The 21,778-nt window shown below is 65.5% G+C and overlaps 2 protein-coding genes across 3 annotated transcripts; both read right to left on the bottom strand.

The window, feature by feature from the left end:
- Nucleotides 1-203: 203 nt before the first annotated feature.
- On the bottom strand, nucleotides 204-15,810 carry ABCA7 (ATP binding cassette subfamily A member 7). 2 transcript variants are annotated; one of them, XM_064396108.1, is made up of 51 exons: nucleotides 15,736-15,810; nucleotides 14,091-14,381; nucleotides 13,906-13,999; nucleotides 13,620-13,761; nucleotides 13,415-13,542; nucleotides 13,229-13,350; nucleotides 12,969-13,151; nucleotides 12,783-12,872; nucleotides 12,472-12,697; nucleotides 12,249-12,388; nucleotides 12,066-12,182; nucleotides 11,759-11,938; nucleotides 11,474-11,682; nucleotides 11,207-11,383; nucleotides 10,802-11,024; nucleotides 10,477-10,698; nucleotides 10,164-10,368; nucleotides 9,979-10,095; nucleotides 9,644-9,815; nucleotides 9,371-9,502; nucleotides 9,139-9,278; nucleotides 8,926-9,063; nucleotides 8,601-8,812; nucleotides 8,414-8,486; nucleotides 7,967-8,169; nucleotides 7,816-7,864; nucleotides 7,552-7,614; nucleotides 7,130-7,147; nucleotides 6,850-7,004; nucleotides 6,642-6,766; nucleotides 6,468-6,566; nucleotides 5,955-6,150; nucleotides 5,738-5,832; nucleotides 5,534-5,566; nucleotides 5,098-5,203; nucleotides 4,941-5,015; nucleotides 4,546-4,715; nucleotides 4,300-4,477; nucleotides 4,099-4,214; nucleotides 3,799-3,943; nucleotides 3,589-3,712; nucleotides 3,368-3,500; nucleotides 2,512-2,632; nucleotides 2,342-2,404; nucleotides 2,159-2,265; nucleotides 1,618-1,759; nucleotides 1,415-1,549; nucleotides 1,235-1,338; nucleotides 1,047-1,139; nucleotides 734-971; nucleotides 204-659 (listed from the first exon to the last, which is right to left on the bottom strand). In XM_064396108.1, the coding sequence occupies exons 2-51, from the start codon at nucleotides 14,154-14,156 to the stop codon at nucleotides 519-521; spliced, it is 6,735 nt and encodes a 2,244-aa protein (XP_064252178.1). In that variant the 5' UTR covers nucleotides 14,157-14,381; nucleotides 15,736-15,810; the 3' UTR covers nucleotides 204-518. The 2 variants fall into 2 exon arrangements, with proteins under 2 accessions (XP_064252178.1, XP_064252179.1); XM_064396109.1 differs by lacking the exon at nucleotides 7,130-7,147.
- Nucleotides 15,811-16,637: 827 nt separating this feature from the next.
- Nucleotides 16,638-21,320, bottom strand: CNN2 (calponin 2). Its single transcript, XM_064396154.1, has 7 exons — nucleotides 21,173-21,320; nucleotides 19,028-19,149; nucleotides 18,644-18,710; nucleotides 18,429-18,566; nucleotides 18,160-18,276; nucleotides 17,728-17,874; nucleotides 16,638-17,651 (listed from the first exon to the last, which is right to left on the bottom strand). The coding sequence occupies exons 1-7, from the start codon at nucleotides 21,233-21,235 to the stop codon at nucleotides 17,385-17,387; spliced, it is 921 nt and encodes a 306-aa protein (XP_064252224.1). The 5' UTR covers nucleotides 21,236-21,320; the 3' UTR covers nucleotides 16,638-17,384.
- Nucleotides 21,321-21,778: the final 458 nt, after the last annotated feature.

Below are 21,778 nucleotides of genomic sequence, written 5' to 3'. Positions count from 1 at the left end.
CAGCCACCCCTGACACAGGCGAACACCAACCCTCAGGTTTCCAGGCAGCCACTGACAGGAGGAGAGGACACGGTCCTAAGCTGTGCCAAGGGGGATTTAGGTTGGATATCAGAAGTTTTTGTGGACGCGGCGCTGTCCGGCTGTGCCCCCGCCCTGTCCCCACCGCGGTCGCGTCGTGGCGAGGACAGAGCCTCCCAGCAGTACCGTGGGTTTTTATTGGATTGCTCTGTTACAGCAAGCTCGGCTCCGGTGGGGAGCAGCGGGGTCCCAAGGCCAGCCCCAGACCCCCCATCCAGCTCAGCATCAACCCCGCCGCGGGGAGCCAGGGCCAGCCCTGTCCTGGCACTCTGAGCCCTCCCCAGCACCCACTGTCCCATGCCATGGTGGCACTGCCAGCGGGCAGGACGTGCCCAGGCCTCTTCTATGCAGCTCTGGGGGGCTGCAGTACCCCAAAGCCCTGTGACCCTGGCTCGTGCTGTGGTGACAACCAAGGAGGGAGCTGGGACACCATGGCCCACTCAGACAGCGCTCTCCTGGTAGCTGTCGTCCTCCAGGAACCTGCTCAGCCTCCTCCCGGGGCTGGGGGCCGTGTCCTGCCCCGGGGCTGTGACCTCCCCGGCGTCCCCATCGCTCTGCTCCTGGGCAAAGTGCATGAAGACCTGCAGGGAGGGCAGGATGAGAGACAGCGCCGTGGGACAGGGCCACCACGCCCTCACACTGCCTCCCCTGTCACCTGGTCCAGCGTGGTCTGCGACACCGAGTAGTCCTCGATGTGGCAGGGGCCGCGGTGGGCGGCCAGAAGGCTGAAGACGGCGGCCAGGGAGGTGGCACGGGCGGGCAGGTGGTACTGCAGCAGCCCCCCGTGCTGCTCCCTCAGCACGATGCCGGGGAAGCGCTGCTGCAGCAGGGCCTGCACCGCTGCCGGGCCGGGGCCCCCCACCCGCACCACCACCGTGTAGCCGTCCCCAAACCTGCGGGGAGAGGGGACGCCGCCGTGAGGACTGGCCGTGGCCACCACCCTCCGCAGCCCCGCCAAGAGCCGGTACCTGTTCTTGAGGTGCTGGACGCTGCCCAGGCAGCGGAACCGGCCGTTGACCATGATGGCCATCCTGGTGCAGAGCGCCTCGCACTCCTCCATGCTGCGGGGACACGTGTGAGCCCCCCAGGGCAGAGGGACGCTCCCTTCTGGGGGGTTTCTACAGGAATGGGGTGCTCCCCTTTGGTGGGGACTCACCTGTGGGACGTGAGCACCACGGAGCGGCCGTCCCGGATGACGCCAAGGATGCGCTCCCACAGGAACCGCCGCGCCTGTGGGTCCATCCCCGTTGTGGGCTCATCCTGCAAGGGGCCCGTTCCACGGTCAGCCTGGGCAGGACCCTGGCGCTGCCGTGGGGCCTCCCAATGCCCCCCTCACCAGGAAAACAACCGGGGGGCAACCGAGGAGGGCGATGGCCGTGGAGAGCTTGCGTTTGTTGCCCCCACTGTACTTGCCGGCCGGCCGGTCGGCGTGCGGGCCCAGCCCCAGAGCAGTGATGCCCCACTGAGCCACCTGCAAGAGACAGAGGGGGTGAGGAGGGGGCTGCCCCTGGGCTGGGGAGGACACGGTGCAGGCCCTACCCTGGGGGTCTCCTCCTCCGGGATCCCACGCAGGCGGCTGTAGAATTCCAGGTGCTCCCGCCCCGTCAGCAGGTCCGTGATGGCGTCAAACTGGGGACAGTAACCCATGTGCTGGTGGACAGACTGGAGGTCGGTGAGCACGCTGTGGGGTGGGGACAGGTGAGTATGGGGCAGGGACAGGTGAGCACACTGTGGGGTTGGGACAGGAAAGCATGGGGCAGAGACAGGTGAGCACAATCTGGGATGGGGACAGGTGAGCATGGGACAGGGACAGATGAGCATGGGACAGGGACAGGTGATCACAGTGTGATGGGGACATGTGCCAGGCATACTGTGGGAATAGGGACAAGCAGCTGCAGGGACGAGGATGAGGATGAGGATGAGGATGAGGATGAGGATGAGGATGAGGATGAGGATGAGGATGAAGCAGGCTGTAGGGCAAAGGGCCAGGAAGGGCACAGGGTGGGGACAGAGATGGTGGCATAGGTGCTGTGAGGACATGGAGGGGAATCCAAGCTGTGCAGTCCCTGCATTCACCCACCTGTGCCCCTTCAACCAGGCCTCTCCCAGCGTCACCTCTGTGTCCCCTGTCAGCATCTTGAAGGTTGAGGTTTTCCCAGCCCCGTTCACCCCCAGGAGGCCAAAGCACTGTGGGGGCAGAGCAGGGTCGCTGGCAGCCCTGGCCCTGCCCACAGAGCCGTCTGTCTGTCCGTCTGTCCCTCACCTCCCCGGGGGGGATGGCCACGCAGAGCCGGTCCACGGCCGGAGCCTTCCTGCGCCGGTACACCTGCACGGAGGAGAGGTGGCACTGGGGGCTCCCTCCTGTCACTGCCAGGGGGGCCGGGGCTCCTGGGTGGGCTGGAGCTCACAGCGGGGTCCAGCCCACGCACCCACCTTGGTCAGGTCCTTGAGAAGCAGGAGGTGGCCGTGTGGGGGGATGCTGCCCACCCTCGCCCGCTCCCTGGCCACGTCCTGGTCCTCATCTCCCAGCGAGGGCAGCTCCAGGGCCCGGGGGCTGTGGGAACAGTGGCAAGGGCACATCCAGGGCTGCCCACCCCCTTGAGCACGCCCAGGGTACTGTGTCCAGCTCTGTGTGCAGTTTAGGAAGGACATTGATATGCTTTAACACATCCAAAGGAAGGCAACAAGGCTGCTGAGGGGCTTGGAACACAAACCCTGAAGGAGCTGGGGGTGTTTAGCCTGGAGAAAAGGAGACTCAGGGGTGACCTTATCACTCTCTACAACTCCCTGGAAGGTGCCTGTGCTCAGGTGGGGTTGGTCTCTTTTTCCAGGCAACAACTGACAGAACCAGAGGACACAGACTCAGGATGTGCCAAGGGAAACTTAGGTTGGATATTAGGAAAAAGTTTTTATGGAAAGAGTGATAAAGTAGTGGAATCATCTGCCTGGGGAGGTGGTGCAGTCCCCATCCCTGGGTGTGTTTAACAAAGCCTGGATGTGACACTAGGTGCCAGGGTTGAGTTGAGGGGTTGGGGCTGGGTTGGACTCAATGATCTTGAAGATCTCTTCCAACCCAGTGATTCTGTGATTCTGATTCCCAGGGATTCTGGGATTCTGGTTCTCAGGGATTCTGGGATTCTGATTCTCAGGGATTCTGTGATTCCGATTCTCAGTGATTCTGTGATTCTGATTCCCAGGGATTCTGTGATTCTGACTCTCAGGGATTCTGGGACTCTGATCCCCAGTGATTCTGTGATTCTGGGATGCTGTACCCCTGGCCAGCGCTCACCCCAGGCGCAGGAAGAAGCGGTGGTACTGCAGCAGGAGGGTGAAGAGGAAGAAGACGATGCCCTCGATGGCCATGGCAAACATGTTCTTCCCTGCCAGGTCCCAGGAGAGGGGCGACACGAAGCGCTTGTCCCCTGCAAGCAGCCAGAGGGGCTGTAGGAATAGGGGACCCCTGTGCTGGGATTTGGGGAGGGCAAGCAGCCCTGACACCCCCAGACTCACCAAACCTCTCAAAGGCATCAGCCATTGCCTGGTTCTTCACCATGTCAATGAGGCCTCGGCCCAGGCAGAAGTGGGGGAAGATGAGGAAAACCTTCTTCAGGACACGGTTGATGTCATTGAGGTTCTGATGGGGCAGCAAGGACAGGGGTGAGGGAGCTGGCACTGGCACTGGAGGGGAGGGATGGGGGTGCAGGGCATGCCAAGGCTCACCTGGTCCACGAAGAGCTCCAGCACAAAGGTGGCCACGCTGCCGTTGATGCCGATGAAGAGGTTGATGCAGGTCAGGGCCACGTAGGCAGTGCTGGGGATGCTGAAGAGGAAGGAGGCTGGATACATCAGGGGCGTGATGGACCATCTGCAGGGGGGACAGCAGGGGCTGGCTGAGGTGCACCTCCCAAACTGGGGTGGGTTTGAGAGTGCACCCACCCTCCCAAGCACCACAACCCCTCACCCTGGCTGCCCCCAGCCCCACAACCCCCTCGCCCCTGCTGGGCTCTGCTGCCCCATCACCCGTAGAGCAGCAGCAGCAGCACCAGGGAGGGCAGGTTGGCCGAGGACACGTAGGATTCCTGCTGGAAGCAGAGGAAGATGAGGATGACCAGCAGCGCGGGGACCAGGTAGTTGCACTGAGGGGATGGAAAAGCAAGGAAAGGGGTCAGGGGTGGGACCAGCCCCCTTGGAACTAATCCCTGTCCCCATCCCCATCCCCACCATGTCCCAGGCGAAGTTGCCCAGCCAGTAGGTGATGGGTTTCATCCCGCTGACAAACTGAAGGTGCTTGGCCTTGCTGACCCGCTCCTCAATGAGGAAGACCACAAAGCTGGCCGGGACGAAGGACATGGCGAAGATCACGCAGATGGAGACCAGCACGTCCACAGAGGTGGCCATCCTGCCGAGGAGGGGAGGAGAGCTCAGCGGGGGCCAGAGGGGGCTGTGGAGCCCCGTCCCCACACTCACAGGGCGGCCTCGGAGAGCTGCTCCTTGGTGAGGTTCAGGGGGTGGTTGGTGGCCGTGATGCCGAAGCGCGCGGGGTCGGTGCCGGGGGGCAGCCGGGCTCGCAGCAGCCCGTTGCTGGCCACGTTGAGGAAGGAGACCATGGCGTGCCAGCCCTTGTTGTTGAACCAAACCTGCAGCATGGGGAGGGCCGGGCAGCTCAGAGCCCCCTGCCCAAGCTGGCACTGCCCCCGGCAGCACCAGCTCCCACCAGGAGCATCCCCGCTCCCCACCGGGCTCCTGCTCCCCTCCAGCCATGCTCAGTCCTTCCTGGGCTGCTCCACCCCTTGAGGGGACAGCACTGTCACATCCCTGCTGCCCCAGCTCTCCCCCTGAGGCACCCCCAGCCCTGGGCACACCTTGATATTCCTGCGGGCATCCAAGCCCTCGACGAAGCGGCTGAGGTTGGCCAGGAGCCGATCTGAGGGGCTGCCCTGGGCACAGGGACACAGGGTGAGGAGGGGTCTCCCAGCACTGGGAGCCCAGAGCCGAGCCAGGGGCTGGGTGCAGCTGTACCAGGGTGATGTTGAGCAGCGCCCGGAGCTCCAGCACTGCCTGATCCACCTCTGCTGCTGACGGCAGGGCCTGGGAGCTGCCAGCACCCAGGGAGAAGCCGCCATACCTGCAGGAGAAACGGGGCTCCCAAACCTGCCAGAGAGACTCCCACTGCCAGCGTGCCAGGAGCTGGGCTTGAGGATCCACCTGGGTCCTTTCCACCCCTGGAGATTCTACAGTTCTGTGAAACCTGACGCCCACTCCCCACTGCCACCCTTGTGCAAACTCAACCCTGCACTCGCCCAGGTGCCAGAGTAAGGGACACACAGCAGAGGGCTGAAGGCACCTGGATGGTGGCTCTGCCCAGGGACCACTCAGGCTCTCCCCAAACCCACCAGGGATCTCCTGTGTCCCTCCATTCCTGGCTGTGCCAGGCTCCAGCCCCTGCCCAGCTCACCTCTGCTCGTTCACCCACTTCTTGTTCCTCAGCCTGAAAGAAATGAGGTGGAGGGAGTCAGAGGAGAGAGAAACCCCCGAGGGCAGCACCTGCCCACCCAGCCACACGTCCCCAGCAGTGTCCCCTTCCCCCAGGTGTCCCCGGGGTGTTCCCTTGGTGTCCCCACAGTGCCCCTGCAGTGTCCCTGGTGCTCCCAGCACTCACTCCTGGCGGATGATCTGGGGATAGGTCTTCACCAGGTAGTCGGAGATGTTCCTGCCCGTCAGGTTCTGAAGGATGTCCCCTGTGCCCCTCTGCACCTGCAGGACGGACAGAGGGGCTGCATGGACACCCAGCCCTGTGGCATGCTCAGAGCATCACTGCCCCCACAGCCAGCAGTGCCAGAGCCCTGGGGCTGCCCCTGCCGGGCTGGGGGGGTTACCTGGGGTGGTGGGAGCCCCCCGGCCCCCTCAGGACACTCAGGCAGCATCCTGTGTGCCCCCGGCCCGCTGCACTGGCACGGGGGGGACGGCTTGGCCCGTGTCCAGTTCCCACGCTGCAGCACTTCCAGCAGGGACGGGGGGGCCGAGGGGGTGGAGAAGCCATCGGGGTGGGAAGCCGGTGGGCACAGCCCTGCCCTGGGCACCGGGGGAAGAGAGAGAGAAACTCCCGTTACCAGCCCACTGTGAGCCAGGGGCACCGGGACCCTCCGTGGGCATGCTGGGGGTCCCCAGTGTCACACCAGGTGGCAGAGCTGCTCCGTGGGCAGGTGGCGATAGGGCAGGGCCGACAGCTGGGCCACATCTGGAGGGGAACATCTGGGAACCCGGGGCAGGAGCCACCGGCTGGCACAGCTGGCCACAGCTCCGTGTGCCCGGCATCCCAGCCTGAGGGTCCCCGGGCACTGAGGTGGGGGAAAATCCCCGGCTGCCCCCGTCCTTCCGAGGACACTCACGCCTTCCCCTCTTCCTTCATGCACTTGGTGCCGAAGCCGGGCTCAGCCAGGAGCGCCTCCAGCAGCCGGGCTGTGTCGGGGTCTCCGGGGGCGTCGTTGCTGCCGGGAGACACAGGAGTGAGCTGGCGGCAGCGGGGGACCGGGGACACGGCGTGCACAGGGCTGGGGACACACCTGAAAAAGGTGAACTGCTGCCCGTACATCCAGGGCTGCAGCTGCAGCGGCGGGTACTTCCCGAAGGGCGGCACGATCAGGCTGAAGAGCAGCGCGATGCAGACGAAGACGGCGGGGAGGACGATCTGAGGAGCCCGTGGGGGGATCAGGGCTGGCTCTGCCCCACCCTGCCCCGTGTCCTGCTCCATCCCCTTCCCCGCGGCCCCACCTGAGCGAAGAACCCGCGGGTGCTGCGCCGAGCGTGGAGCATCCTCTTGGTGAAGAGAGCGCGGAGCTGGCGGCAGGTGAGCGCCCAGCCCCGCAGCCTCCCGCACGCCTGCCCCGCCGCCCCCCGCAGCAGGTCCGTCTCCCGGGGCTCCTCCGCTGCCGGGACACACACGGGTCTGGCAAGGGACTCGTGCCAGGCGGGGTGAGGGGGGACAGGGGGCTGGCAGGGGCGTCCCCCCACCCCAGCATGCAGGAGCCCCCAAACTGCCCCCAGCTCCTACCTCGCCGGGCTCCTTTGGCTCAATGTAAAGGAGAGGAGAGAGGGGTTACTACCAGTGCCCACCCACGGCAGAGCTGGCGCCCCAAACCACCACAGCCCCCCCAGGCTCCCGTGGCTGCCCCCATTCCAGTTTTCCCTCAAGAGTTCTCTTGAATTCCCCCTGGGATTTCATATCCCATTCCAGCTCCTGCGCAGAGCTGGGCTTCCCCAAACCCATCCTCATCCCAGATCTTTGCTCTGGGGACACCCCAAAGCTGGCAGGTAGTCCCTGAGTATCCCCCAGCTTGAAGGGACACGTGACTGAAGGGATGCCTGCTTGGAGGGACAGCCACCCAGACGGACACGTGCCATCACCCCAGCCCAGGGGCAGGAGGTGGGGAGCCCTCAGCAGCAGCTCAGGGGTCCCACCTCCCCCAGCCTTACCCATCTCTCCATCGGCCACATCCCCATCCCCCATCTCGCCAGGAGCTGCTCCTTTCATGGTGCCTGACAAAATGAGGACAAGATGCCAGGGCAGGACCAAGGTCAGGCTGTGACACCTCTCTGCATCCACAGGTGCTCCCAGCAGGGCCCCCCAGCCCTGGCGGGTGCTGGGGACACCCCAACCCTCAGCTCTGGGCTGCTGAGCACCTCCCCAGCCCCACTGTACCCCAGAGCTCAGCTCCAGCCAGGACTGAGGGGTTTTACCTGTGGTGTCAGTGTCCAGCGCTGTGTCCTCAGCCACCTTCAGGAAGATCTGGGCGTGTGGGAGGGCTGGTGTTAAACACACACCAGCACCCACAGGGAAACCCCCTGGTCAGGAGCACCCCGGGAGCCCCTTGACAGCCCCCCCGGGTACCTCTTCCAGGGTGGTGTCAGAGATGCCGTAGCTGGAGACCCCCAGCTCCCCCAGGCGTGCGTCCAGCTCACGGAACAGCTCCCCAAAGGCCCCATCCCTGGCCCCGCTGTAGGGCAGGACAAAGAGCACCTCGTGCCCGATGTCCTCCACCAGCCGAGAGCCAGGGACCAGCTTCTGGATCAGCGCCGACAGCTGGGCCACATCTGGAGGGATGGAGAGGGCTGGGAACCCGGGGCAGGAGCCACTGGCTGGCACAGCTGGCCACAGCTCCGTGTGCCCAGCATGCCAGCCTGAGGGTCCCCAGGGGAGATGGAGGGGATGGGGATCCCCTTCTGCACTCCCAATAAAAGGGGGAGAGGGGCCAGATGGGGGGCTGTGCACCCCCAGTCCCCCTGGGGAGTTTGGGGAGCAGCTGGGGGTGACACTGTGAGGGGACACAATGCTCACCCACGGTGCTGGCATCACTGCCCCGCTCGCTGCCCAGGCCCGTGTCACTGCTGTGCTCCGAGTCACTGCCATCCTGCAGCAAAGGCTGGCTGGAGCCTGGCACCCCACAGCAGCACCGGCCCCCAGTGCCCCCCAACACCCACACTGGCTGCCCTTTGGGGGATGATCACAGGGCTGAGGGTCCCACCTTTTTGGTGACGCCGGGGACAGCGCCGGTGCTGCCGCCTGTCCCGCTCCTGTCCCGCTTCACCAGCGTGAGGTGGTACCCGGTGCCAAGCCTGGCCTTGAGGAAGAGGGGGGACCCGCAGCAGCAGAGCCGGCCCTGCGAGATGATGGCGGTGCGGTCCCCCAGGAGCTCCGCCTCGTCCATGTAGTGGGTGGACAGGATGATGGTGCGGCCTGGGGACCAGGAACGGGCTGCACCCCCTTGCTGGACCCCCCCATTGCAGGTTCTCCCCGCTCGAGCCAGGCTGGGGGGCTCAGAGGGTGAAGCGGGGGCTCCCAGCCCTGACCTTTGCGGTACTTGAGCAGCAGCTCCCAGATGCTGCGGCGGGAGAAGGGATCCACGCCGGCCGTGGGCTCGTCCAGGATGACCACCCGGGAGCCGCCCACGAAGGCGATGGCCACCGAGAGCTTCCGCTGCATGCCGCCTGCAGAGGGAGGCGTTGGGGAGGCTCGGAGCCACCGAGCCCCGCTCAGGCACCCAGCCCGACCCCCACACGCACCCGAGAGGTTCCGGGTCTGCTCCCGGCGCTTGTGGGGCAGCCCCGTGTCCCGGAGCAGCTGCTCCATCTCCTCCTGCACCCGCCGCTCCGAGAGCCCCTTCAGCCGCCCGTAGAACCAGACGTGCTCCTCCACCGTCAGGCTGTGGGCACGGGGGGAAAGGCAGGGTGAGGGGCACAGGGATGGAGGGGGACAGCCCTGCATCGCTCCCCACACCACCCCATCCCTGCCTACATGTCGAAGAGCACGTTGTGCTGGGGACACATGCCCATGGATTTGCGGATGCTGTCGATATCGGAGCGGATGTCCCAGCCCAGCACGTAGGCAGTGCCCGAGGTGGGGGGCAGGAGGCCAGTCAGGATGGACCTGGAAATGGTGACAAAAGTGGGTCATGGAGCACAGGGGCAGCAAGGCCTGGGGCCAGGGTACCCTGTCCTGTGTGGGGACAGAGTCAGGCTCAGCTCCTGTCCCCAGCCATGGCCACGCAGCCCCTCTGTAGTGGCTCACATGGTGGTGGTCTTTCCAGCGCCGTTGTGGCCCAGGAAGGAGGTGATCTGCCCCTCGTAGAAGTCCAGGCTCAGCCCGTTGACGGCCGCACGGCCGCTGCTGCCATAGACCTTCACCAGGTTGCGGATGGAGACGCCGGGCTGGAGATCAGCAGGTGGCTCCTCCACCAGCACTGGAAGCCACCAAGGGGTCACATTCCCGGCCAGGACCCCTTACTGAGGGCAGGACCCCTTGCCATGGGGTGCAGGGCCCTCCACTGGGGAGCAAGGCCTGGGCTGGAGGGCTCCATGGCCACTGCCCTCAGCCACGCAGCTCCAGGGTGGGCAGGGACCCACCTTGGGGTGCAGTGTGGGGGCTGCTGTGGTACACAGAGTGCCCAGATGAGGATGACTCTCCAAACCAGTAGCTCTTCAGGAAGGGGAAATTCCAGGGCTTGGGGATCCCGTACTGACCTGCAGCAGAAGGGGTTAAGTGGGGCCAGGGCTGAGTGGCAGCTGGGGGTCAGGGGAGCTGCACTCACCTGGGAAGACACCCTCGAGGTACCAGGTGGCCAGGCCGTAGAGGACAGCGTCCAGCAGCAGCAGCCCCATGGCTGCAGCGAAGCTGTACGGGTCTCCTGGCACGGGGCTGGCAGCCAGGTTGTGCCACTGGATGCCCACGCCCTGCTCCTCGTAGAGGGAGAAGTAATCACAGCCAAAGCCGAAGGCCACGGGGGACAGCAGGCTCTGAGGACAGCCAGAGAGGCAGTGAGGGCAAGGACTGGCCTGGGGGTGCAGCCCAAAGCCCCCACCCAGAGCAGCAGGGGCATTGCAGAGGGGCAGCTGCGGGCTCACCACCAGGACACGGATTGGGAAGGTGATGTAGTCGCGCCAGGCGACGCACAGCACGTAGGGCAGGTACAGCGAGAAGTAGATGATGCCGCCGCACGCCGAGGCCAGGTTGGCACGGGGGAAGAAGGTGCTGATGAGGAAGCACTGGCTGATGGTGGCTACTGAGAAGGTGCTGAGGAAGAGGAAGATGACTGCTGGGTCGCTGTAGGGCAGGATGTTTCCCAGCTGTGGATGGAGGCAGGTTGGAGCCTGGGGAGCCTCCCGTGCTGGCTCCCAGCCCTGACGTTCCCTGTGTCACCCATGCTGTCCCCTGAGAGCTGCAACCTGCCTTGAGGATGAGGACAAGGAGGGCAGAGCTGAGGAGGAAGGGGATGAAGCTGCTGAGGAACCAGCTGAGCCAGAGGATCCCGCTGCTCAGCCCCATGGTCTTCATGGTCTCCTTGAGACGCGTCTCCTTCTCGTGCACCACCCCCTTGATGATCATGGCCACTGAGTAGATCCAGGCCAGAGTCATGAAGAGAGGCAGCGAGCGGTTCAGGACCCTCAAGAACCTGGGGAGACACCACCAGCCATTCCACCCTTAGCTCAAGGGCCTCTTGTGCCAGGGACACCAGGGCACGACCAGCCCTGTGCCACCTCCCCAGTGCAGCCATGCTGCAGGGTGCTTGGATGTGTCCCCCACTGCAGCAGGGGGGTCACCCAGCTGTCCCAGGCTCTGCCCCTGCCCACTCACACGTCGTCCACGTAGCAGGGGTAGGGCATCTGCTGGACGTAGACCCCAGTCCGTGGGGCAGCCCCAGTCTGCACCCGCACCACCGCCTGCTCCACCAGGTCCTGAATGTACACGAAGCCCCCCCAGACGTAGCGCAGGTCACTGAAGGGGTCAGCTGCAGGGCCTGGGTCCCAAAACCTGGGGGAAGGACACGCTGCTGGGACCAGGGATGCCCTGGCAATGAGCACAGGGTGGCCAAGGAGACGGACAGGGAGGGCATCCCCCAACCTGTCCTTGATCTTGTTGGTCCTCGTGACGTCGTCAATGTCCATGCGGATCTTGTAGCGGACGTGGGGTGGCAGTCCGGGGGCTGTGGCATTGATGGGGGGCTGGAAGACCACTGCTGCCCAAAACTGCTGCTCCTCCAGCAGCTCCAGGGCTCGGGCTACCAGCTGCTCCTCGGTGGCCACTGCCTCGATCTTGTCCAGGCAGACACACTGTGGGAGGGCAGGGAGGGCTCGGTGGGCACGGGCGGTGCAAGGGGCCAGCCCCCCACAGCAGGGTGACACAAACCTCCATGAACTGTGACAGCGTGCTCAGGACTGCGTCCACATCAGCGTACACCTGGTGCCAGGTGAGGCCCGGTCCCCCTGCTGGCCCCGTCAGGAATGTGACCAGCTCTGGCAGCTTCCAGGAGGTGCCGTTGAGGAACCCATCCAGGAGCTGGGCTGTGCTCGGGGCCAGCAGCAGGTCCTGCAAAGCACCAGGGTAGGGGAGACCATGCAGCCCACCCCACTCCTGGCCAGCTGCACCCCAGCACAGCCCATCTTGCACCCCACAGCAACGCTGTTCCCAATGGGAGGAGTCTGGGGTCACACACCTGGAGCACCTGCATCTCCAGGCTGCTGTTGAGGAGCGTGTAGATTCGGGGTCCCAGCTCCTGCCAGGCACCCCCCAACTCCCCCAGCACCGCCAGCTCCCGGAAGGTCCGATTCACCTGTGTGAGGGAGGAGAGAGATGAGACCCCCCAAACCCCTCCAGCCCCCCCGCAGCCCCCACTCACCTCAGCCATGACACTGTCGGGGCCGGGCCCGGGTGGGGTGTACAGGATCTTCCCCACAAAGAGGGGCTTGATCCCCCGCCAGAAGATCTGTGACAGGGGGCTGGACTCCAGGCTGCGGAGCAGCTCCCGGCAGAAGGGACCTGGGGGTGCAGAGCTGAGCCCTCACCACCAGCCCCCCTGCCCCCGCAGCCCCTGGCTGAGCCTCCCGCAGCCCCCCACTCACTGGTGCTGCCTGAGGCCACGGGTCTGTGCTCCGAGCTGTTACGGTCCAGGAAGGCTTTGACATCGTTGTCCTCGTACCAGTTGAGGGAGGGGATCCTGAGCCCCCCGCCCTCGGGGTGCCCACAGGCGATGCGGGACAGGGCTGTGAAGGCTCCCGTGCTGGTGTTGGGGGCCCTCAGCCCCGCAACCTCCTGACGCAGCTCGGCCAGGCTGGTCATGGAGGAGACCTGGGGAGAGTGGGATGAGAGTGGAGAGGGGCAGTGGGGGGCAGGGGCACGGTGGGGGCGGGCAGGGGGCAGGGGAGGGGTGTACCTCCTCCATCAGGGATGCTGCATCCCGCAGGAAGCTGCCCAAAGCTTCCACGGTGCCAGCGATCCCGCCCAACTCCGAGCTCAGCTGTTCCTACAAGGGGCGTGAGAAGGGGGTCACAGCCCTGCCGGGGTGGCCAGGGGGCTCTGCCTCGCTGCCCTCCAGCCCCCGACCGCGCTGCGGGCTCACCGCCAGGAGCCGTGGGAAGTCCATCTGGGAGAGGAAGGAGCCCTCCATGGCACGGAGCTGGGAGCTGGGCAGCGCGCAGAGTCCGTGCTGCAGGCTCTGGGTGGAGCCCACCAGGAAGCCCCCCAGGACCGAGGCGTTGCACACCAGGGCCTTCAGCGGGAGGCGAATGCTCGCCAAGGAGAACTGCAAGGAGAGGGGGGGCAGTCGTGATGCGGGCACCGGGACTGGGCACCGGGACTGGGCACCGCGGCGACACTCACGATGCGGGGGCTGAGCTGAGCCCCCATCAGCTCATCCACCAGCGCCGGGGGCAGAGATGTGTTGGTCCGCAGGAACCGCGAGAAGGTCTCGTCCTCTCTCAAGTATTCCCTCACCGGCAGAGCTGGGGGAGCAGGGGTCAGAGCGGGGCTCTGGCTCCCCCGGCACGCCCCGGCCCCGGTGCTCACCGCTCCGCTGGTTCCCGCTGTCCCGGAGCCGGCGCAGGGCGGGCAGGAGCCGGGCGAAGCTGCGCAGGAGCCGCTGCCCGTGCCCGCGGAGCAGAACCTGCCGGGCTTCGGTCAGGAGACGAGAAACGCTGTGACACGGGGGGGGTGGCAATGAGACCCCCGGCCAGCCCCGCTCTGCCCCGCAGCTCCCCAGCCCCGCGCTCACATGGAGCCATCGAAGTTGCCCACCACGCCGGGCGCCTCTCCCGCCGTGGGGTGCAGGAAGCAGGGGTTGTTCATGTTGCAGATGATGCCCTGCAGCCAGGGCAGGGTCCCCGCAGAGGGCAGCGCCTTGTTGGGAAAGTGGCCTGAGGGAGAGGGAGGCAGTTCAGGGGACCCCACAGACACCCGAGCACCCTGTGACCGCCTCCCGTGTTTGTCCCCGCGGTGTCACCCCGAAGGCACGCAGAGGGGTCTTATCCGGCTCAGGGGGTCCTGCGGGGGGCACTCACACTCGTGCTGCTTGAAGGGCGGGTGGGATCGCCGCACTGAGATCAGGATGAGGAAGAGGAAGAGGGGCCACAGGATCTCGATAGCCAGCTGGATCTGGGGGAGACGCAAGGCTGGGGTGGGGTCCCGGTCCCCATCAGTGTCCGGGGCTCTGCCTGCCCCTGTGCCATCCCAATCGCCCACTCACCCGCTGCCGCCGGCGGTAGGTGAAGTTCTTCCAGAGCAGCAGCCCCAGCTGGGTGCCCACCGCCATCGCGGGGGTCGCGGGCCCCGCCCGGCTCCGGCTGCGGGTCAGAGCAGGGGGGGCAGCCCCGAGCTGGGGATGACGGCTGAGATCTCACTTCCTTCTGCTTCGGGGCTTATCACACCCCGGGCACGGTGCCGGGCACAGGGCTGAGCTCCGGGGCCGGCAGGAGCCGGACGGCATTCCGGCAGCAAAGCTCCTTTCCGGAGCTAAGGGCTCAAATCACATTCTTTCCTAAAGCAAAAGCACCAGAATTGGGCACGAGCTCTGTCCAGGAGCCAGCAGCACGGTTCGCTGCCCATGCCGGGCACAGGGAGCACTCCGGCACCCCAGGAGCAGCTCCGGGCGAGCTGGGCAGCCCGGGAGAGGCTGAGACCTGCCCGTGCCTCAGTTTCCCCGTGAGATGGATGTGGGTGGGGCTCTCATCAGCCCAGGAGCGGAACTGCTCCGGTGCAGTGGGCTCGGGCTCCGACACCCGCATCCCACGGGAAGCACCCGCATCTCTGCCAGCTCCCGGGAATTCACCCACCCCTGGAGCCGCCCCAGCAGCTCCGGGGCCCGGCAGCAAAGCTCTGCCAAGGCGGCTCAGCGACGAGCCCGGTGGCGGCGGCGGCACGACCCAACCCGCAGCGATCCGCCCGGTGCACCCGCCCACGCCCCGGGAGAACCGAGCTCCGGGGCGGCTCCCCGGTCCCCGCCAGCCTGGCGCACCCCCGGATTTGCCCCTCGTTTTCCCCCGGGGCCCGGGAGCCGCGCACTCACCGCAGCCCCGTGTCCGCCGTCCCCGCCCGCGCCCGGGGCTAAGCCGGGTCCCGGGAGCAGGCGGGATAAACGGGCACGGGGCAGCGGGATTAGGATCCCGGCTGGGAAATCCGCCTAATCGGCCTGCGGGGCCGGACACCAGCGGGTTCGGGGGTAGGATTCCTCCGGGGATGCACCGGGGTCAGCTGGGGTGACACGGAGCTGCCAGGTGGGGGTGACACGGGGAGACAGAGGTGCGTGAGTGTCCCCACCCGCTGGAACCGGGGGGTGCTGCGGATCTGCCGGTGCGGGGGAGCCCCAGCCCCGCGGGGGCGGCGGCACTTTTCGGGACAAAACAAGCACAGAACCCCTGGATCCTCGCGGGGGACTGGCGTGGGAATGTGCTCACTCATCTCACGAGGACAAACACGCCGCATCGCTGCTGCCGGGAGCTCGCTGGACCCCGCGGCCCCGGCAACTGCCGGAGCAACCACGGCTGCCGGCGCCCTCCGAACCCCAGCCCGGTTCGGTCGCACGGAGCCCCGCTCCGGGCGGGGTGCGGAGTCACCGGGAGGCGGACGGGCCGGGAAGGAGTCGGGACAGCCCGGGGGAGACACGGACAAGCCAGGGGGGACATGGGGACAGCTCGAAGGAACGATGACAGTCCAGAGGGGACACGGGGACAGTTCGGGGCTACGAGGGGGACACGGGGATAGCCTCGGAGGGGGGGCGGGGAGGCACTAAGAGCCTCGGGGGGATGCTGGGCGGCCGCATGCGGCCGAGACAGCAGCCGGGACACAGCCTCGGCCCTCGGCCCTGGCAGCCCCCGGCCCGGGACCCCCGTTACCTGATGCTGCTGCGCGGCCGCTTTAAGAGACCCCGCGGCTCCGCCGGGCGCGCGCGGGCCCCGCCCACCCCGCGCTACAAAGTAGCCGTGGGCGTGACGTCATGGAGCCGGCTCTTAAAGGGGCAGGCGCGGCGCGGAGCGGGGAGCAGGAATCCCCGCCCCATCCCATCCCATCCCATCCCATCCCATCCCATCCCATCCCATCCCATCCCATCCCATCCCATCCCATCCCATCCCATCCCATCCCATCCCATCCCATCCCATCCCATCCCATCCCATCCCATCCCATCCCATCCCATGGATCCCACCCCATGGATCCCACCCTATTCCATGGATCCTATGGATCCCATTGATTCCATTGATCCCATTGATCCCATCCCACCCTGCCCCATCCCGCCCCATCCCATGGATCCCATCCCATTTCACCCCCCCCGGCCCATCCCATCCCATCCCATCCCATCCCATCCCACCCCATCCCATCCTATGGATCCCACCCCATCCCGTGGATCCCATTCCATCCTATGGATCCCATTGATCCCATTGGTCCCATCCCATCCCACGCCATCCCATCCCATGGATCTCACCCCACCCCACCCCACCCTTGGGAGCCCCACGGAGCGGCGTGGCTCTCCAAAACGCACCATTTTCCCCCAAAAAGGTGGATCCCTTCCCGGACAGGCACGTCCCATGCTGTCCCTTGGCACTGTTAATCACACATTCATCCCGCACATCCATTAACCCTGCAGCCCCTTCCCAGCTCCCCGGGACACGCAGCATCCCACCCCAGCCCTGTGTCACTCCGGGGATCTCACCCAGCTCTGCAGCAGCCCCCCAGCACAGAGAGACCCGCCCGAGGCTGGAGAAGGCACCTGCAGCAGAGACCAGCTCCTGTTTATGTTGAAAGGTTTTGTTTTTTTTAATAAATGGTTTCAGTCTGAGAGCATCCACTTAAAAAACCCCACGGGAGGGGAGACGTCGATGGGCAGGGCAGTGCCCCGGTGCAGGATGCAGCCATTGGAGCCAACCTCGGCTCCAGAAAGCCTGGATGATCAGGTTGCAGCAGTGCTGGGTGTGCCAGCTGTGCCAGCTGTGCCAGCTCCCGGCCCAGCCCTGCAGCCATCACCGTGGCCTGGAAAACTCGGTCTCTGTGAGTTCTGCAAGAAGGGCATTTCCAGCATTTAGAGAGTGCACACACACACACACGCTCACCCACAAACGCACACTCACAAGCCCGAGCCCACGCGGTCTCTCCCAGATGTGCTCCCCCCGTGCCCCGCTGACCCCAGCCCCTCTCCTGCCAGCACAGGGACGAGCAGCAGCACCAGGGGCAGCAGGGCACCCTCTCCTGCTCCTTGCCGAGGGATCCGGGGGCATCGCAGGGGCGTGTGGTGGCCGCAGAGGTGACACTGTCCGCTCCCAGATGCTGCAACATCTGCCACCTTCCTGCTGCCCCAGGGTCTTGCAGCTCCTGGGCGGGGGGGAATCTGCTGGGCTCTTCTCTAGAAACAGGGTCTTTATTTCCTTGCTCAGAAAAATAGATGCATTTCCAAAGTTTTAAAAAAAAAAGAGTTTTAAAAGAGGGAATGACGACAGTGGAGGCTGGAATGTGGCTGTACATGAGATGGTGCGGCTGGGGCGGAGCATCCCGCTCAGTAGCTCTCCTCCTCCTCACGGTAGTAGCCGTACCCGGGCGGGTCCCCGCTCAGCTCCCCGGCGGCGTTGGCCACCTCGCCCTGGCTGCCCTGGGGGCAGTACTTGGGGTCGTAGATCTGGCGGCCGAGGCCAAAGACCTGCCCGCTCTGGTTGGCGCCCTGGTTGGAGCCCATCTGCAGCGACATGGAGGAGTTGTCACACTTCTCCGTCCCCGTCTTGGCATCATAGATGTGTCTCCTGGTGCCGGGAGCCGTCATGCCCACCTGGAAGGAAGGACAGGATGGAGCAGGGCTCAGCTGTGGCACTCCCATCCCTCCCCAGCCCGGTGTGGGGGCTCACCTGGCTGGCACACTTGTTCGTGCCCATCTGGAGGCTGATGGTGGAGTGATCCATGGGCGGCAGGATCTGATTTTTGGGGTCGTAGAGGTGCCTCCTTGTGCCATAGGCAGTCATGCCGGACTGGCTGGCACACTTGTTTGTGCCCATCTGACAAAGGGGTCTGGTGAGGAACGTGTGCTGCCCCACATGTGCCCCTTCTCCCGCTGTCCCCATCCCTCCCCAGCCTGGAGAGCACAGCCAGAGCTCCCTAACCCATCTCCCAGCCAGTGAGTGCTGGACAGAGCCAAGATGGTCCCAGATCCAAGGACACTTGAGCCACCTCATGCCTTTGGTCCCTCCAGCAATGCCTGCAGCTGTGACAGTGCTGAGAATTTGACAGAATTTGGCACCCTTTGCCCAGCCCCCACCCACGGGACCCCTGTGGCAGCCCACCTGCAGCCCGATCACACACTGCCCAGCCTTCATCTTGGCCTCGTCGAAATTCCTCTGCTGCTTCTCCGAGTACTTCACGCCGATGTCCACCCCGCTCTGCAGCCCCTTCGTCTTGGCCTGCCAGGAGCGGCTGTGAGGAAGGACAGGGGTCCCAAACCCCCCACCCACTCCCTGGGCAGGGGGAGCTGTGGGGTCCCACAGGCACCAGCCCAAACTCAGGGTCCCCAGGGACTGCAGCCTGTCCCAGACTCCTCATCCTCTGTGCTCACCATTCCCGCCAGTGCCAGCAGTGACACCTGCACCTGCGTCAGGTTCCCGCTCTCAAAAAGGTCGTTGGCTTCAAAGAGGTCCACGGGGTTCATACCGTAGCTGGCCATGGCCTTGATGAAGTTGGAGAGGTTCTCCAGCTGTGGAGGGGCACAGGGGTGAGGCCTGGTGGGTGGCAGCAGGAACAGCAGGCGGGTGGCAGCAGAGCTGCACCTACCTGGTGCCAGTTCTGGGCCGAGCGGTTGATCTTCCTCACTGAGTTGGGCTGCAGCTTGTTCATGAGCCTGGAGGGAGGCAGGGGGACATGAGGCTGTGGCAGGAAAAAACCTCAAAGTGGCTGCAGGGCATAGGCTCCTTTTGGGAAGGTCCAGCCCAGGCTTCCTTCCTCCGTGTGAGGCAAATTTCCAGGTCCCTGTTTGTGCTCAGGGCTCTCCCCAGACACAGAAGCCCCAGGGGTGACTCTGGCAGCTCCCAATGGCACACATCCAGCCCACCCCTCCCACCACAAGGCTGGTGAGGGTTCCTGGAGGTTTGGTATCCCCCACCTCCTCCCAGCTGGAGCAGGGGCTGGGGCCATGCTCAGCACTGCCCCAGGACTCACTCGCAGAGGATCACCCCGTCCTTCAGCCCCTTCTGGAAGTCAGGTCCAATCTGTTTTCCCGTCACGCTCTCGATCCACGTCCGCAGCTCAGCCTCCTTCTGTGGGTCATACTTCTGGGCGAGCTGGGGGGCAGTGGGGGGACAGCTCAGGCAGGGCCCCAGCGTGCACCCCAAACCCCTCATGGGGACAGTTCCCCCCTCCCTGCTATGGGAACAGGGACAGGAGCATGAGGATGATGCTGCCAGCAGACACAGCAGCTTCTGAACAATTCCAAAAGCGTGAGAAGGAGCTGCCCATGGGGTCCATGGGGTTAGGGGGAAGTGACCCCCCGGATTTGTCTCTCCCTGTCTGCTGGGAGCTCAGCTCGGAGCCCCAGGGGTCCTGGCCACGAGATGCTCTCCCTTTCCCTTCTGGCGAGGCCCAGCCTCCACCACAGATTCCTCAGTCACCGCGGCTATGCCAGGAATGTGGATGTCTCCTCCCAAATGGAGACCAGCTGCCAGGGCCAGCAGCATCTCTGTCGTCTCGGCCCCGGCCCACAAGGGAAGGGAAAGTTCTCCTGGCCTAGGGAGGCAAGGGTCTGGAAACCCTGAGTGCTGCCCTGCCCCAGCCCAGCGCCTCTGATGCTCAGCTGGCACCTCAGGGTGGGCACCCAAACCTCTCACCCATCCTGCCCCTTCCTGGTTCTGTTATGTTCCATGAGTCCCTCAGGATCCTGGACACAGGGAGACTCTGGGGTGGGCACAGCCCAGCCCTGCTAGGTGGCAGGGGGACACTGCAGTTCCAAATGGAAGCTCGGCTGCTGCAGGACATGGATAACCCTCGTGACACCCTGTGTGTCCTGGCTGGGGGATTCTACAGCCCCACCAGCTGATTTTCTGGAGCGTGAGCAGCTGAGCCAGTTCCTCTTCCCTCCCCACGGCCAGCCTGAGGATTTCCCAGGCCATGGGGAGTGCACCAGCCCCAGATAGATCCCACCACAGCCCAGTCTGCAAGGGCTTCCACAGACTGGGATCATGTCACGGGTTGAACTGGTTCCCAGTCGGTGATGTCACCTCCATCAGACACACCGGGGCAGTCGGACTGGCTCACGTCTTGCTGAATCAACACGAAGCACCACGGCCCTGCACATGTCACCCGCTCAGCTGGGGCAGCCCAGCCCGGGCAGGCCGGGGCTCATCCTCTCCCCGTTACGAAATGCAAATCTGCAAATCCCCCGCGAGGCCAGGTAAGGAGCGCCCGGCCACGGCCACCACCCCGGCCACGGCAGCCACGTGCCCGTCACCACTCGTCCCTTCTCCTGCCTGTCCAGGTGTCCCCGGGCAGAACACAAACCATCCCCGAGCCATCTGCCCCGGGCTCAATCTCTGCTCGCCTGGGCGCAGCACCGACCACCGGGGCTGCTGTGTCCCCTGCGCCCCCCCGGCCCGGCAGGACCCCCGTGCCCCCGGATCCCGCCCAGGGCTGCAAACAGCTCAGCCGGAGGCTCCCATCCCTCCTTCCGCTCCCGGCCCCGCGGCACTTCGGCGGGAGAGCCACCGGGGCCAAAAGCCGCATCCCCGGGGACGGGATGCATCCCAGGTCGGAGCATCCCGTACAGCGATGTGGAGCTGCGGGGAAGCAGAAAGTGGAGGAGCTTTGTGGAGCTGGTGCGGAGGGGAGAGAGGCGATCGCGCCCAGCCCCGGGTGCGACGGGAAGGGTTCCCCGCCGTTTGCCGGGGGCAGCGGAGCCACGGCACGGGAGACAGCCAACTGCGGTCCCCAGACACGTCCCTGGGACCCTCCAGGCAGGTTCAGGGCACCTCGAGACTGGGAGCGCAGCTTCGCTACCCCCAGCCCTCAGAGAGCTCGGTACTCTGAGTCCTTCAGTTCCGCATCCTCCCGGGAAGCCGCGGGTTTCCATCTTCCCGGAATCCCCCAACTTCTCCACTCTTTGCTCTGCAGTCCTGGGGCACATCGGAAAACCGCCCGCCTCTCCAGAACCCGGGATGCAAGCGGGACGCCCCAGCAGCACCGGGATGCTCGGCTCTCCCGCGCCTCCAGGAGCACCGGCAGCCACAGCGCCCGGTGGCCCCGGTATCCCCCAGCCCCCTCTTCACCCGCGCCCGGTGGTCCCGGCACCGCCCGGCCCCCGCCGCGGCTCACCCGGTTCTTGACTTCGGCGGAGAGGCCGTAGGACGGGCCCTTGTTGAACTGGGAGCTGCTCATGGCGGGGAGCGGAGCCGGTACCGGAGCGGGGCGCGGGCAACGGGGCCGGTACCGGAGCGGGCTCGGGCGGGGCGGGGGCGGGGTCGGGCCCGGCCCCCCCCGCGTTGATTGGACGGGGTAAAATGTCCAAATAAGGGCAGGAGCGGCCGGATCGAGGGGAGGGTCCCGAACCCCGACACCGCCACTCGGGGAGCACCGGGAGGCACCGGAGTCGGGGCAGCCCGGGGGTGGGACGGGAGCCGCCCCCGGCACACGGGCACAGGGTACACACGGGCACAGAGACAGGCGGGCACACGCGTGTGCATCCCTGTACACGGGTGTGGGCACCCTGACCCGTGCCCGTGGGTGCCACATGCAACACTCACACGACACACACACACACAGAGAACACACAACACACACACACAGAACACACAGAACACACGCACAACACAACACACAGAACACACAGAAAACACACACAGAACACACACACGCACAACACAGAGAACACACAGAAAACACACACACACAGAACACACAGAAAACACACACACACACAGA

This window comes from Passer domesticus, chromosome 21 (assembly GCF_036417665.1).
Source record: "Passer domesticus isolate bPasDom1 chromosome 21, bPasDom1.hap1, whole genome shotgun sequence".
In the NCBI taxonomy this organism is placed as follows: domain Eukaryota; kingdom Metazoa; phylum Chordata; class Aves; order Passeriformes; family Passeridae; genus Passer; species Passer domesticus.
The sequence above is the reverse complement of the archived record's forward strand: the minus strand, read 5'-3'. Positions and strand labels throughout refer to the sequence as shown.

Coding starts and splice junctions, on each gene's coding strand:
- ABCA7 (XM_064396108.1), bottom strand. CDS start 14,156: ATGGCGGTGGGCACCCAGCTGGGGCTGCTGCTCTGGAAGAACTTCACC. Junction 13,762..13,905: donor GCCCTTCAAGCAGCACGAGT/GTGAGTGCCCCC, acceptor CCTCTCCCTCAG/GCCACTTTCCCAACAAGGCG. Junction 11,025..11,206: donor CCCTGCTACGTGGACGACGT/GTGAGTGGGCAG, acceptor GTGTCTCCCCAG/GTTCTTGAGGGTCCTGAACC.
- CNN2 (XM_064396154.1), bottom strand. CDS start 21,235: ATGAGCAGCTCCCAGTTCAACAAGGGCCCGTCCTACGGCCTCTCCGCC. Junction 18,711..19,027: donor GACGGGGTGATCCTCTGCGA/GTGAGTCCTGGG, acceptor GCCTCCCTCCAG/GCTCATGAACAAGCTGCAGC. Junction 18,567..18,643: donor CGGCCCAGAACTGGCACCAG/GTAGGTGCAGCT, acceptor GCCCCTCCACAG/CTGGAGAACCTCTCCAACTT.